We start from the raw sequence: 13,976 nt of genomic DNA, 5'->3' as shown, positions 1-13,976 counted from the left end.
TTAGTTTAGGAGCAGTGTTGGAACGTACGTATACCACTGTAAATGTCGTATTGGTAAGAGGCTGTCGAACATAAATACGTATTTGGATGTTGTTATACGTTGCCCATGTTTTCTGAAGATATGCCGAGGGGCATCGCTCAGCGCTTTAGTGTGGAGGGAATGAAGGAAGGTGAGAATAGTTCAGTCGACTTCCATACGTTGAAGGCTGACTCTCCGACTGCTGACCAACGCACATTGATTCTACAGACAATTCTGTACATCGTGGACGTGTATCTTCCTCCCGTCATCATCCCGGTCGGTGTGTTCGGAAACATCCTCTCGTGGCTCCTCATGTCGCAGCCACATTATCGCCACTCGACCAACTCTCTCTACATGCGATTCCTTGCCTTCAGTGACAGTCTTTACCTCTTAACCAGGGCAACACAGCGATGGCTTCTCGTCATTATCCCAGAGTTACTAACCGCGCCTGCCGTACATAAACACTTCTGTCGCCAGTATCTGTTTTTCGAGTCATTCTGCCAGATGGTTTCTTCCGAGCTTTTGGTAGTGATGACCGCGGATCGCCTCATTGCAATAATGTTTCCGTTAAAATCAAAACTTTGGTTAACAATGTTTCGTGCAAGACTATGCTTGCTGGGCATCATTTTGGTTTCTTTGACCATCCACCTGCCGGCGTTTTGGCGAATCAACCACCCCAAGTTTTCCACCTGGCTGTGCCCGTTCCACTTTCCTTACGATGTATTGTTCCAAACAATCACCACGATCATCAATCCGTACATTCCGATCTGTCTTCTCTTTGTCTTCAACACGGCCATCATCGCCACAGTGAAGAGGACGAGCAGTAAACGCGATAAAATGTCAGGGAAAAAACTTAAAGGTGAGAAAGAAAATGACAATAACATCACCAGGACCCTTCTTGTTGTCTCTTTCACCTATTTAATTTGTCTTTTACCCTTCAAAGCCCAGATAATCATCTTCACAGAATGGAAACCAACGCACGACAAAGTTTTCTGGAAACTTGTCGACAGGCTGACCCTCGATTTGACCATTACGTTCGAGTTTTGTAACTACGCTTTGAATTCCTATTTGTATCTTTTGGTGAGTGAGCGCTTTAGAAAGGAACTGAAAGGCCTCATCTGTGGTAGACCTCCTTCTAAACTGGCTAAAACATCGGTGTCATAGGGGGACCTTCCTAGCAGCCGTCGTCATCATACTGACAGGCTGACATTACAATGATCAGGGTGAACAATAATATGTATGGCCCGATGTTCTGTGGTCTCTTCGTTTTGTATCTTGACCAATCACAGACTACAGTCGCACCTCCTTTTGCATTGATCAACTGATTCCGTATATAGGAGGAAGTGAGACCGTACGCGACCGCAGACCTCGTTGCTAGGTTTTCGCGATGACTCAATTTGGCTCATCGACATGCTGCATTAATTGCCTTTTGATCGCACGTCTCTACGAGAACATAGATCTTTTGGCAAGGTGACGTACCATGTTAACCAACTCAAACAATGATATTTCACCTGATCCCAGCAAGCAATAGTTCAAGATCCCTATCACTAAGAAATAAGAAGCTCGGAGTAACCATAATTTACATGTTTGTACATATCCTAAACGATAAACAAATATGTTTTTGCGTTATACACAACAACTCTTAATGACCACTACATGAAACGATCATCACAATCAAATACATGTAGTTATGTTGTTGTCGGCAAATTCTACTGTCAAAACTACAATGGAAGATTTGGTGCATGTCTCATCTGAGTTGGAAGCGTACCAATGAACGTTTCTCAGTTTCTGTGATCACGTGATCATGTGAGAAAGCGAGATTACAAGTACGTTTAATATTCAAGAGTTTAATGAAGTCCATAGTAAGAACGACAGTGCGGTTTTGGACCTGTATGATTTTCCATCATGCCAACCATTCACATCCAGTTGAGATAAGTTCATATATTTATCAAAATCGGAATGCCGTTCTTCTGAAAGCGATGATGGAGACCAATGATGCCATAGCGAACAGCAAGAACGACAAGCTGATTGAAGGAGCTCCATTCGAGCTCAATGCACAAACGTTGACGGTGTTCAGCTTCCTGCAGAGTGAGCTCGCTGGCGGCTCACAGATCCCGGGATGACTGAGGCCGCTGCTCAGCGGGGGAGTGGTCCCTGAGGTCCAGGTACAGTTAGGATCGCCCAGTTCTAGTCCGTTTGGTCTGCCATCGCCGTCGCTGTCTGCCTGACATAGGGCTTTAGACCATGACTACAATCAAGAACAATAGAGTCAAAGATCGTATCTGGATTGGAGTAATGACTTGAACATGATGTCTATCTTTTAAACGGGAGTGATATATATTCAGAATCGCTTTAATTGGTGAGGCACCAGGCTGTACGAACGAAAGTCCAAGAGGGAACATCCACGGTTAGAAATAAAGGTTTTTCAGCCAACATAAATAAGCAGCCCGTAGAGGTTATTCATGGAAATTAAAGCAACGTATGTTTTTTTATATTTACGAGTAGCAGGTGTACTTACATTTCCATTGGCCTGGAAAGCTAATCCGAATGGGTTTCGTGCATTATACCCTTGAGGGCTCCAGTGACCGACACCACCCCACAGACTGCCCGGCTTGCACGGGTCTGGTACCGCGTTCCCGTTAGGGATACTGCTCTGGAATGTTTGGTATCCCACGCTGAGGGCGATGAGGGAAGCCAGTGTCAGTAGGGAGAACCCTGCTGGTGCCATGTTTAACCTTAGAGTAACCAGCCTAAAATGATTGATCTATATGCCTGCGCAAGTATTTGATAGCAAATATTATATGTGAATACCAAACATACATTGAACTTGGAACCAAGAACCGATATTACAACGGTCTGCGATCAGATAATTTATTATTCAACAGCATGAGTAGTCACATGCGCTACTGGCTTGCACCTCGTCCCTGGCCAGTGAGTTTAAGAGTCCCCAGATAACTATACACTGATAAAACAGTTCATGTAGATATGCTTGTCACCTTGTTAACCATGTCTTGCAAATCACATGTTTATCATTTTCAGGTTTAAAGGGTTACATCGTTCGTGAACATTGTATTCACTGGTGGTTCAGGAAAAAGGAATACACAATGCCGTAGTGCAGTTATCATTTTATATATATGTGTATGTTTATTCGTATAAGATTACAAAATCAGATACACTTGATAACTGTGCAGTGCTTAGATTACATGGTGCAAAAATTTACAATTCAACTGACAATTGTTACATATTGTGTCTTCTCCGCTGACAAATAAAAAAAAAAAAAAAAAAAAAATTGTAATTATTGTAAATTCGCTGAAGCTCGGTATTTATGATATCTGTAGGCTATATCTGCCTGTCTACACACTTTAACTTTTCAAATACATGTCATGTACGTGTACAAACGGAGGAGGCCTTTAGGCTCATCTTCGCCTTTTTCCATGATGGACGTGTTTTCAGTTCGTCAAGAAATAACTGTCCGATTGGAAAATTGATGTTCTATTATATCATGATATACTAAAAGAAATGCTGGGAAGATGCTCTGTATCATTTGCTCTTTGCTCCTGGATTCACACTTATGTTTATTTGATCACGTGTGGATTCACACTTATGTTTATTTGATCACGTGTGAACAAATTTCGATTCACGCATAGTGACACTTTCAATCTTTCCTGACAGCTGTCCATTCTCTTCACTTTCTCCCCGGTTCTTGTAATATAAGCACAATTACAGAGTGCAGGCCAACCAATAAATCAGATTGAAGAGTGAGAAAACGATAATGAATGAAATCCGAGTGACGACATCAACATGGGCGAGAAAAGATGGCGCTCTTCGTCCTTGGACGTGAAGGGGTTTGCTGTCATCAGCATCCGAAGGTTGCATGCTTGTCTGTAACGAAAATATGAAGGTGGCTTTTGATTTGATACATTGTTCGGATTAACATCCCATTCCCATCCCATCCCATTCATTGAAATATGCGTATGCCAATATTTGGTAACAAGGATTAATTGGACCAGGTAACAGGAATAGAATTTATGATTGTTTCTACCAACTGGCAAGATTTAGAAATGACCTACCGACTCCAAAGGCAACATATTCGGTTCATTCTTCTGCGGTTTTTGTTTCTCAATGACGGCTACTGCTGCGGTCTCGGCCATGGCAAGAAAGATGAGGATGTAACAAACAGCACCGTACACATCCAGGGGCGTGACGTAATCAGTGGGTGGTTTATAGTTCAATCTGTTCCCAATAGAATGCGCTGCCGTTGCGATGACAACAGAGAGTAGTACCATAAACCTTGCAAAGAGGGCTCTGCGGTGAATCCAGAGGGCAAGGTTGGAGAAGATGACGAGGAAGACCCAGGGAAGATAAAACTGTGTGACGTAGTGACCGGCAGATCTCGTTAGAGAGATTGTCAACAATAGACGTTGATAATTCCCTGAATTGGACAAGATATTTATTATATTGTTTGCAAATCATCTAATCAGATGGCGAATGGTAGACGATCGTTTACGTCCGAGATTTCTGAACGTCGACGGTTTACCGTGGTTAAAGTGGCAGCCAGTGACGGGAGATGCCCCCCCCCCCCTCCCCCTCCATATGAAGTAACTATGCTACAGGCCTGGAGAGTCTATTTACCTGTACTTAAGCTCTGAGTCATGCTTTGGTGTGTAATGTTAGCGATGGAGAACCGCTGAAGCCCCGCAGCGGACTTCACGATTTTAGCATCACCCTTCCACTCAATGACAAGGTCTTCTTTTGCTGATGCGTCTGAAGTATGCAATATCAATAATCGTATAAATAGTGAAGCGCGTGTTGGAGTTTTAACAAGAACGTTATAAAGCTTTAACTAACAACATTGCCGTTGGGTTTACCATTTTCAAACAGTAATTTTCTTCTTCTTCTTATAATGATTGACTCTTCGTTCTCAAGTTACACTTGCCTCTTCATCCATTTTACCCGGCAGTAGCAGGTGTCATTGCGCTCTCTTGGTCAATCATGGCCTGGCGCCATTTGATAGCTTCATATGTCTGGATGTGAGGCCCTTACTTACACGATTCTATATCCACTGTGCAGTTGAAACTGTCCCACGGGAAGCCCCTGTAGTTGATGTCACAGGGGACCTTGACCAGGAGTCTCCGGCTGTACAAGATATCCCCCACAGACGACAGCCTTAACATCTCATGACCAACTGGTTCCGTCTCCTTCTCTACGGACTTGGCACGAGGGAAAAATAAATCGGGTTTCCAAATCAGGTTGATTGAACTCGTAGGCACATTTATACTGCTAAACTGCTGGCCTTGGAATTTCAGTCTGGGGTCACGCCAGAGTAGTCGGAAATACATCGTCAGAGACAGATCCTGAAAAGCCAAAAAGGAGAAACATGTGGAATTCAGTATTGCATCAGGGTATTGGATTGTCGTCTTCATGTCTTGGATTGCTGGAGTTTATAACGGATCCTCAGACGTATACGGATAGAAATGTACACAACATTCGTCCTCCTACAGAGTTATATCCGTATACGTCTGATCCTTGATACGTCGCTGTTCTCAAACTCCGAAGTGAGGCCTGCGTAGAGGCCTACAGAAGTGATGTGGTAACATAATTGGATTTTGGCCCAAGGCTGAACGCTGTTTTTGTCAGTCAAGTTCGCCCAGGTTCTATTCGTCATTAGACCACAAGACATGACACAACTAAACCAGAAGCAGCATCTGAGTAGACCAGGTGAACAGAGCATCCGTTTAGGAATTCAGCACCCTAAAATAGCCGGTTGAAGGGCTAAGCAAAATGCAGTTTCCCTGTGAACTTTATTGTAAAGGATCGGCGTATTCCCATATTTCGTTGCTGGGGACACTCGGATATACGGAGGATCTATACTCTAAACGTTACATGGTATACGCCTCACCTGGGCCTCTTCATCCATCTGGAAGAGCTGTTGAATATAGTAGTCGACCAGTACGGTCACTGGCTCGCGTCTGACTGGCCAAGACATAAAAGGAAATAAGATTAAAACATGCGTGATCATTCTACGGCCACTGACACATTTTGACCCCTTGAAACAATCTCTCAGTGAGATGATAGACAGACGTATGTATCTATGTGATCATGGACAGGGGTTGCGTCGACAGGACTGTAGCACGCATCCTCTTGCCATCCTGAGGAAATCAGGGGTTAATATTTGCTTCTCCGGCCCTGAGAAGCGGCCATAAACTCATGAGAGCCGGAGAAGCGAACATTTAACCCCTGATTTCCTCAGGATGCCTCTTGCAAACAAACAGGGTGCATCGAGTGTATTGGCCTGATACAGGGTTAGTAGCGCCAGACTGACCCGCCACTGGCTATATATAGCACCGGAAAGAATTGGGGCGGGAAAAAAACACGTTGCGTGGACCGTTGGTCTCTCACAAGTGTGCTCGTCTTTCAACGTATAAGTCGTATGTTTCAAAGGTCATAAAAACAATCATCAATCGAGAAGTGACAGACTTGGATGTCTTGTTAATGGGATCGTGCTTGTGAAGGAATTTGTTGTGTTTTCATTTTGTAAACCGTCTTTAATGATATCTATGGAGTACGGTATCGCTGTGCATGCTCTAGGCCTATGTGTTGTATACGCGGGGCCGAGGCCTCTCAAAGTGGAAGTTCGAGTCGGATCTTTCGTTTGTATGTATTTCGTCGGTGAGCCGCTAGAAATTTGTATTCTTCATACGACAACATGTCAATTCGATAAACTGAATGAGAAGGTAGGAATTGCAACACGAAAACCTGCTCAGTCTTTAAGTCGGGCCAGAATCCAATCTCCTTGAGCATGACCGGAACTATTTATCGACGTATGATATGCTTGAATATTATCGCTGCTTCTGGAGAATGGCCAGATCAAGAATTTGGTGAGCTCGTTCTAAACTATTATTCTTTATCATTCCCGTAATCTCCCCAGCAAGGCATGTCTAAGGCCTATAAAAGCAGTAACTCCGAAACACCTTGGCGTAATAATTATACAACGATGGTCGTACGAGATATTGTGACTTCAGCCACCATTATACCAGACGTGTACCAGCTGAGTGACAAATCGTTTTTCATATTACCGGACTTTTTCATTGGATTCATAAGACATTATGATTTAACTGATTTAAAGCGACCTGCCTTTTGTATAGCTGTTGTCTTTAGGCCCCATCATTGTAGCTTGAACTTGAAATCCTGGAGAACCACTTTAAAATGAAGTGAATGCCAATTTTAAGGGTGGGGGTCAGTTCTCTGGAAAACTAACCAAGACTCCCACCCTTGAATTTGGGATTCACCTCGTTTTAAGAGTTCCAATTGGTTGAGGATTGCAAATTCTAGCCTTCTTATAATATTGCATTGCTTGTAGCACTCCAGTCTGCAGATAAATGAGATGGTCGTCGCAAGTGTTGCTCGGTGACAAGTATATGTAAAGAAACCAGCCCACAGGCACATGGAGATCAAAACTTCAGCCAAAATGGCAACATGATCACTCATCAAATAATATGATTTGATGACCTTATCAGTTTGGCTGGGTTCAGATCATCATGTGCCTGTGATCAACCTAAGGTTGAATCAAATGAATTCGGATTTTCTTGCCTGCGCCGGCTGATTTCTTTCGTCAAATAACTGCAGATTGGAATGCCAGGCTATACGAATGTAGTTTGTCCATTACTTTACAGCAAGACAGGGATGCAATCCTTACACTTTGGTCTCAGGTTTCCGTCGTAGGACCGCAGGAGTGTTTGGAGGACGGTTGTTCTGAAATGCAATTTTTAATTTTTTTAGATAGCACGTATTGGAACACTCACATGACCGCTTTCAAGGTCAAGCTCTTGGCTTCGTGAAGATGTAATCACATATGGTACCTGACAACTCTCATATCTTGGTTCCTTGTTATGTAGCTGCAGCAAAAAACAATCAACGCTAATTGATACGCTAATGACAATCATAAATGACCATATGTCTAACTTTTTAAGACACACGTTTTTTTTAATTACTTTACCAACCGAGCTACACTGAGGACGTGAAAAATCACTAAATTATAAAAAAGGCACATAAAAAATGTATTGCGTTTTCAGTGGATGTTTGCTAGCATGTCTAAAGAACCTTATCGTGCTAGAAAAAAATATAAAAAAACCAGACAGATTTAGCAATTCTGACAAACCATCCTTTTACAAATTGTCTTGGGACAACCTTTGTAACATTTATAACAACATTTTAAACTTTTTGGAGCAGAATATCTTTTCTGAATACATTTTTATGGTAGAAATATAACTTTTTGATGAATATGTCAAAAATGCACTTCCCAACAAAAACATGATCTTGTCCAAAACTATTAAACGTTCCACTTACATTTTGAGCATGCGATTGAGTTCAGCATTGTCTGCAAGCCTTCTGTCTCTAGCTTGCTGCATTAGCTGATGGGAGCGAACACGATTATATTATACGGCAAACAATACAGTAAATGACAAAGAGCATCTGTCATGAATATCTACTCACGGTGTTTCCTCCCCTGCCGCCAGTGACACCAGTATCAAACTTGCAAAAAGGACATGATGGGGCACGGGTGACGCCATACTTTTTTAATGATCTGAAATGGATTGACATTTGATTTTTTGAGAAAAACTTGATATTTCAAATTAAATACAGTGAAACCCTCCGTACATACATACATCTGACACCTTATGTGGATACCTGCCAATTACCGAACACTTTTTGTCCCAGCCATAAAACAATGTCGAACTTATCATCATACATGTAATAAACATTTTAAACTAAAAACAATATGTATTTGTGCTGCAGCTACTCTTCAGGGAACCAATAATTCCATCTTCCGTGGCTCCCGTCGTTCGTTAGAGAATGTTATCGGTAAGCTGATGGTTCCATTAGTGTCCGACTGTACACTGTGTAGATCATCACAGCTGTCAAATGGTTCCATTAGTGTCCGACTGTACACTGTGTAGATCATCACAGCTGTCAAATGGTTCCATTAGTGTCCGACTGTACACTGTGTAGATCATCACACAGCTGTCAAATGGTTCCATTAGTGTCCGACTGTACACTGTGTAGATCATCACACAGCTGTCAAATGGTTCCATTAGTGTCCGACTGTACACTGTGTAGATCATCACACAGCTGTCAAATGGTTCCATTAGTGTCCGACTGTACACTGTGTAGATCATCACACAGCTGTCAAATGGTTCCATTAGTGTCCGACTGTACACTGTGTAGATCATCACAGCTGTCAAATGGTTCCATTAGTGTCCGACTGTACACTGTGTAGATCATCACAGCTGTGTAGATCATCACAGCATTTGCCAGGAAGCAGAAAGCTATGCAGAAAGCCTTTTTCATCGTCAGAACTGACTAGCTCAAGACAGTTTTGGCGTAGAAGTAGTGATTATTCTCAGAACGACGTTTTAAAAAAAAATCAGAATTTCCGTAGAGCTTTTTAAAAAAACGCAATTTGGCAGCAAAACTCTCTAATACGTGCTCCAAGAACTCTCTCATCGAATATCCATCATCACTGATTGGTAAGAGCATTCTTGTTTTGTGTTCAATAGAAATCTGTGCTCAATAGTCACTGCATATTATCTGATGGATTCCCAGACTCTTACAAGATGTCTAATAAACAAGGTAACCCAGACTCTAACAAGATGTCTAATAAACAAGGTTACCCAGACTCTTACAAGATGTCTAATAAACAAGGTTACCCAGACTCTAACAAGATGTCTAATAAACAAGGTTACCCAGACTCTTACAAGATGTCTAATAAACAAGGTAACCCAGACTCTTACAAGATGTCTAATAAACAAGGTAACCCAAACTCTAACAAGATGTCCAATAAACAAGGTTACCCAGACACTTACAAGATGTCTAATAAACAAGGTTACCCAGACTCTAACAAGATGTCTAATAAACAAGGTTACCCAGACTCTTACAAGATGTCTAATAAACAAGGTAACCCAGACTCTAACAAGATGTCTAATAAACAAGGTTAACCAGACTCTTTCAAGATGTCTAATAAACAAGGTTACCCAGACTCTTACAAGATGTCTAATAAACAAGGTTACCCAGACTCTTACAAGATGTCTAATAAACAAGGATACCCAGACTCTTACAAGATGTCTTATAAACAAGGTTACCCAGACTCTTACAAGATGTCTAATAAACAAGGTTACCTGGTTGTACGAACATAACTAGACTTTCGTCACTTATCAGTCTTCAAGATAGGGTGTTCCCCCAATACACCACCGCCCAGAGCTGGCACAGATCTGTCTTCAAGATAGGGTGTTCCCCCAATACACCACCGCCCAGAGCTGGCACAGATCTGTCTTCAAGATAGGGTGTTCCCCCAATACACCACCGCCCAGAGCTGGCACAGATCTGTCTTCAAGATAGGGTGTTCCCTTCTTTTAAGAAAAAAATAAAAACGCACCTTTTTAGCTCACCTCTTAGCAGAGGTGAGCTTATCCCATACCGTGGCGTCCGTCGTCCGTCGTCGTCGTCGTCGTCGTCGTCGTCGTCGTCGTCGTCGTCGTCGTCGTCCGTCGTCGTCCGTCGTCCGTTAGCAGGGCACGTTTCGTAACTGTTAGAGCTATTGAGTTGAAACTTGGTACACATGTACCCTTATGTAATGACACCTTGGAGACCAAGTTTCGATCCGATTCGTTTCATGGTTTGGCCACCAGGGGGCCAAACGTTAAAAGTGAAAATATGCAATATCTCCCTTAATAGTAGTCGGGAAATTTTGAAAAAAATATGGTAGGTACTTCTAGCAAAGGTGCATCATATATCCTCCGGGTTTTTGATTTGACCTCCTTTTCAAGGTCACAGAGGTCAAATGGTGTAAATTGGCCGTTAGGATGTAACGATGGCACGTTTCTAAACTGCAATGACTATTGATACCAAATTTGGTACACATTTACTCCTTAGTCAGGTGATCTCAGGGACCGAAGTTTGGTCCAATATGATTCACCACTTGACCACCAGGGGGCAAAATCCAAAAACCTTAAAAATGTGATTATTCCTTAACTTCTTGCCTGATTGCCACCAATTTGATATCATGGGTACATCTAACCACCATACAGTATATGTCACACAGGTTTTTAATTTGACCTTCTTGTCAAGGTCACAGAGGTCAAATGGCGTAAATTCACTCTCAGGCCGTAACTATGGCACGTTTCTAAACTGCAATGACTATTGATCACAAATTAAGTACACATGTACCACTTGGTCAGGTGATCTCAGGTACCGAAGTTTGGTGCGATCTGATTTGCCGTTTGGCCTCCAGGGAGGGGGCCAAATCCTAAATTCTTCAAAATGCCATTATTCCTAGTAATGACTTGCCCGATTGGCACCAATTTTATATCATAGGTACATCTAATTCTAACAACCATTCAATGTGTCACCCGGGTCTTCTTTGATTTGACCTACTTTTCAAGGTCACAGAGGTCGAATGTACTGTAAATTGGCCATTTTGGGGAAATTGTAATTGCTTGGACCTACATCAAACCTAACACTACATGACACAATACCATGCTCTTTATCCATCTTTCCTCCACATGAGGTGAGCACAATGGCCCTGGCCATTTCATTTAAATACTCAATCTGATGCCATCTATTGTTTTATCAAATGTTCTACTATTTTGAATTTGTCAGTGTTTTTTATAATTTTATAATTTTTCCTTCCTGCACATGTACAGTGCTTAGAAAATGTCTATTTTTACATTAATGTAGCACTTGAATAGAATAATTTATTATCCATTTATTATTTTTCCCCTGATACACCGTCGCCCAAAGCTAGCACTGAAACTAGCACTTGTCTTCAGGATGGATTGTTCCACCAGTTCACCATCGCCCAGAGAACTGATCTCTCCTTCAATGGGTTGCCTAATGGGTAAGTTAAGAGTGAGGCAAATCTGTCTCGGTTCCCCACAGCTCGTTTGAAGAGATGTGGCTCTAACTTCCCCTTGGTTGGTAATCAGAGGACATATCTCCAGGATGTGGTTCGGTGTCTGTTCAGAGAAACCACATTCGCAGATTTGCACAGGCCCAATTTTCTTAGATTTTTTAAAGGTGGCAGTGTCCAGTTCTACGTCGGAAGATGGCACCTTGTTGTTCTTCCTCAAATTATTTGTTGATGCCGTCTGACTTTGAGTTGTAGCACCAGTTCTTGCTACCGAGTGAGTGTAGAATTTTCCCCTTAGTTATTTTTTATTCTCCATGGATCTTACATTTGGCGGAGGGAATTTACTGCCTTCTTTTGCAAGCTTATCCGCCACCTCATTTCCAGCAATTCCCCGTGCGCTCAGATTCACTGCTCTCAGGTTTTCCGTCAGGTTGCTTGTGAGTAGGTCTTTTTTTCAGATTCTAGAGATTGCAGGCCATCATCTAGAACGGTTAGAAAGACAGTGGGTGTCGTATATGTATCTTGTAAGGCGATCAGTTGCGGCAGTAAGGGCCTGGATTTTAGCTCTGTAGTTGGAGCTGAAGGCCCCAGCCGGCACGAGATTGGTCAAATGACCACATACTACGAACATCAATTCTCGTTTTTTAGCACACCTGGATGAGCTCAAGACATCAGTCGTCCGTCGTCTGTCTTCTTTCATCAGTCGTCTGTCTAGGATGTTTCAGCAGCACTCGACTTCCACCATTGGTCTCCTTGGATCAGGGTTTTGAGCTCACGCCTCTGCTCACGGGGCTGAAGGTCTGCTTCTTATTCCTTGCCTTTCACTGGGGTGCGCTTTGGGCTCCAAGGATCACTCTTAAACCCATGCACCTTGTGTAACCTGGCTTTTCATGTTCTCGAAGCGTTGTCCACAGACTGGAGGCTTATTCCATGACTGGTGGTGTCCTTTCTACCGTTGTTTTTATCTGTTTTCTTTTTTACGTGGTGTCTTTTTTCCATCTACCTTTAACTTTTTCACAACCCTGTTGTTATTTTTTCATGTTTCTTTCTCGTTGTCTTTTTACTTTTTTAAAAAATCCGTTTTGTATGGATCACACCCGCTACTATCACAGTTGGTCAGATCCCAAATGACCACACACTACGAATATCAATTCTCGTTTTAGCACAACTGGCTGAGCCCATGACATCTGGCGTCCGTCGTCTGCCCTCTATCTTCAGTCGTCTGTCATCTATAGTCTATAGTCTGTCGTGTCATCTATCGTCTGTCGTCTGTCGTCTGTCGTCTGTCGTCTGTCGTCTGTCGTCGGCGTATGTCGTCCGTCAACAATGGTAGCCCTTTTTCTCACCATTGAGTCTAGATAGTTCAAATTTGGTGAGTAGCCCTTTTGGGTCTCATCATTAAAAAAACCCGATATACGTGTAAGGCTAAGGCTAATCCATGCAATGACCCATGAAACTATGTGTTATCCAGTACATTCACACATTGCTATTTGAAACTGGGACTAACACAATACCAAAAACAAAACCTTACCTCACGCCTGCTGCCACGTTTACATCTTGTCCTATCGAAAAGTGTTCTCCGTGCACTAAACAGTCTCTGTCAGTAACTGTATTCGGAATGCGTTCTCTCTCGTAACTACATAATTCGTCCTCTTATTGTTCTGACCCAGATATAAATACAGTAGAACCTCTCTATAAAGGACACCCTTCGGGCTGACAAGTGCTGTCCTCAATAGAGAGGTGTCCTGATTAGAGAGGTCAAATTGAATGGAAACACCCAATTTGGGACCAAATTTAGTGTCCTTAATAGAGAGGGTGTCCTTAATAGAGAGGGTGTCCTTAATAGAGAGGGTGTCCTTAATAGAGAGGGTGTCCTTAATAGAGAGGTGTCCACTAAGGGAGGTTCTACTGTATACATATGCAGACCGTAAGTAGATGTCAACATTTATTGAATCGATGTGTAAAGACCTGATTGCAAAAATGTCCGAGGCCTGGTTGTTGAAATCTGTGCTCTTTAGGCACCTATTCCATAGAGCTATACCCTATACTATAC

The 13,976-nt window shown here is 42.5% G+C and overlaps 4 protein-coding genes across 4 annotated transcripts; 2 read left to right on the top strand and 2 right to left on the bottom strand.

Annotated features, from left to right (window-relative positions):
* The first annotated feature begins 120 nt into the window (after positions 1-120).
* Positions 121-1,182, top strand: LOC135501042 (FMRFamide peptide receptor frpr-18-like). The gene has a single exon (XM_064792762.1). The coding sequence runs from the start codon at positions 121-123 to the stop codon at positions 1,180-1,182; it is 1,062 nt and encodes a 353-aa protein (XP_064648832.1).
* Positions 1,183-1,956: 774 nt separating this feature from the next.
* LOC135501669 (temptin-like) lies at positions 1,957-3,163 on the bottom strand. The gene is made up of 2 exons (XM_064793907.1): positions 2,537-3,163; positions 1,957-2,266 (listed from the first exon to the last, which is right to left on the bottom strand). Exons 1-2 carry the CDS (start codon positions 2,744-2,746, stop codon positions 1,967-1,969), a joined length of 510 nt encoding a protein of 169 aa, XP_064649977.1. The 5' UTR covers positions 2,747-3,163; the 3' UTR covers positions 1,957-1,966.
* A 151-nt stretch (positions 3,164-3,314) lies between these two features.
* LOC135501668 (glycine receptor subunit alpha-2-like) lies at positions 3,315-13,581 on the bottom strand. Its single transcript, XM_064793906.1, has 8 exons — positions 13,455-13,581; positions 8,512-8,602; positions 7,715-7,770; positions 5,918-5,991; positions 5,066-5,372; positions 4,651-4,782; positions 4,089-4,450; positions 3,315-3,900 (listed from the first exon to the last, which is right to left on the bottom strand). The coding sequence occupies exons 2-8, from the start codon at positions 8,586-8,588 to the stop codon at positions 3,739-3,741; spliced, it is 1,170 nt and encodes a 389-aa protein (XP_064649976.1). The 5' UTR covers positions 8,589-8,602; positions 13,455-13,581; the 3' UTR covers positions 3,315-3,738.
* LOC135501041 (uncharacterized) lies at positions 9,633-10,013 on the top strand. The gene has a single exon (XM_064792761.1). It carries the CDS (start codon positions 9,633-9,635, stop codon positions 10,011-10,013), a length of 381 nt encoding a protein of 126 aa, XP_064648831.1.
* Positions 13,582-13,976: the final 395 nt, after the last annotated feature.

This window comes from Lineus longissimus, chromosome 17 (assembly GCF_910592395.1).
Source record: "Lineus longissimus chromosome 17, tnLinLong1.2, whole genome shotgun sequence".
NCBI classification, from domain to species: Eukaryota; Metazoa; Nemertea; class Pilidiophora; order Heteronemertea; family Lineidae; genus Lineus; species Lineus longissimus.
Note: the sequence above shows the minus strand (reverse complement) of the source record. Positions and strands in the feature narration are given on the sequence as shown.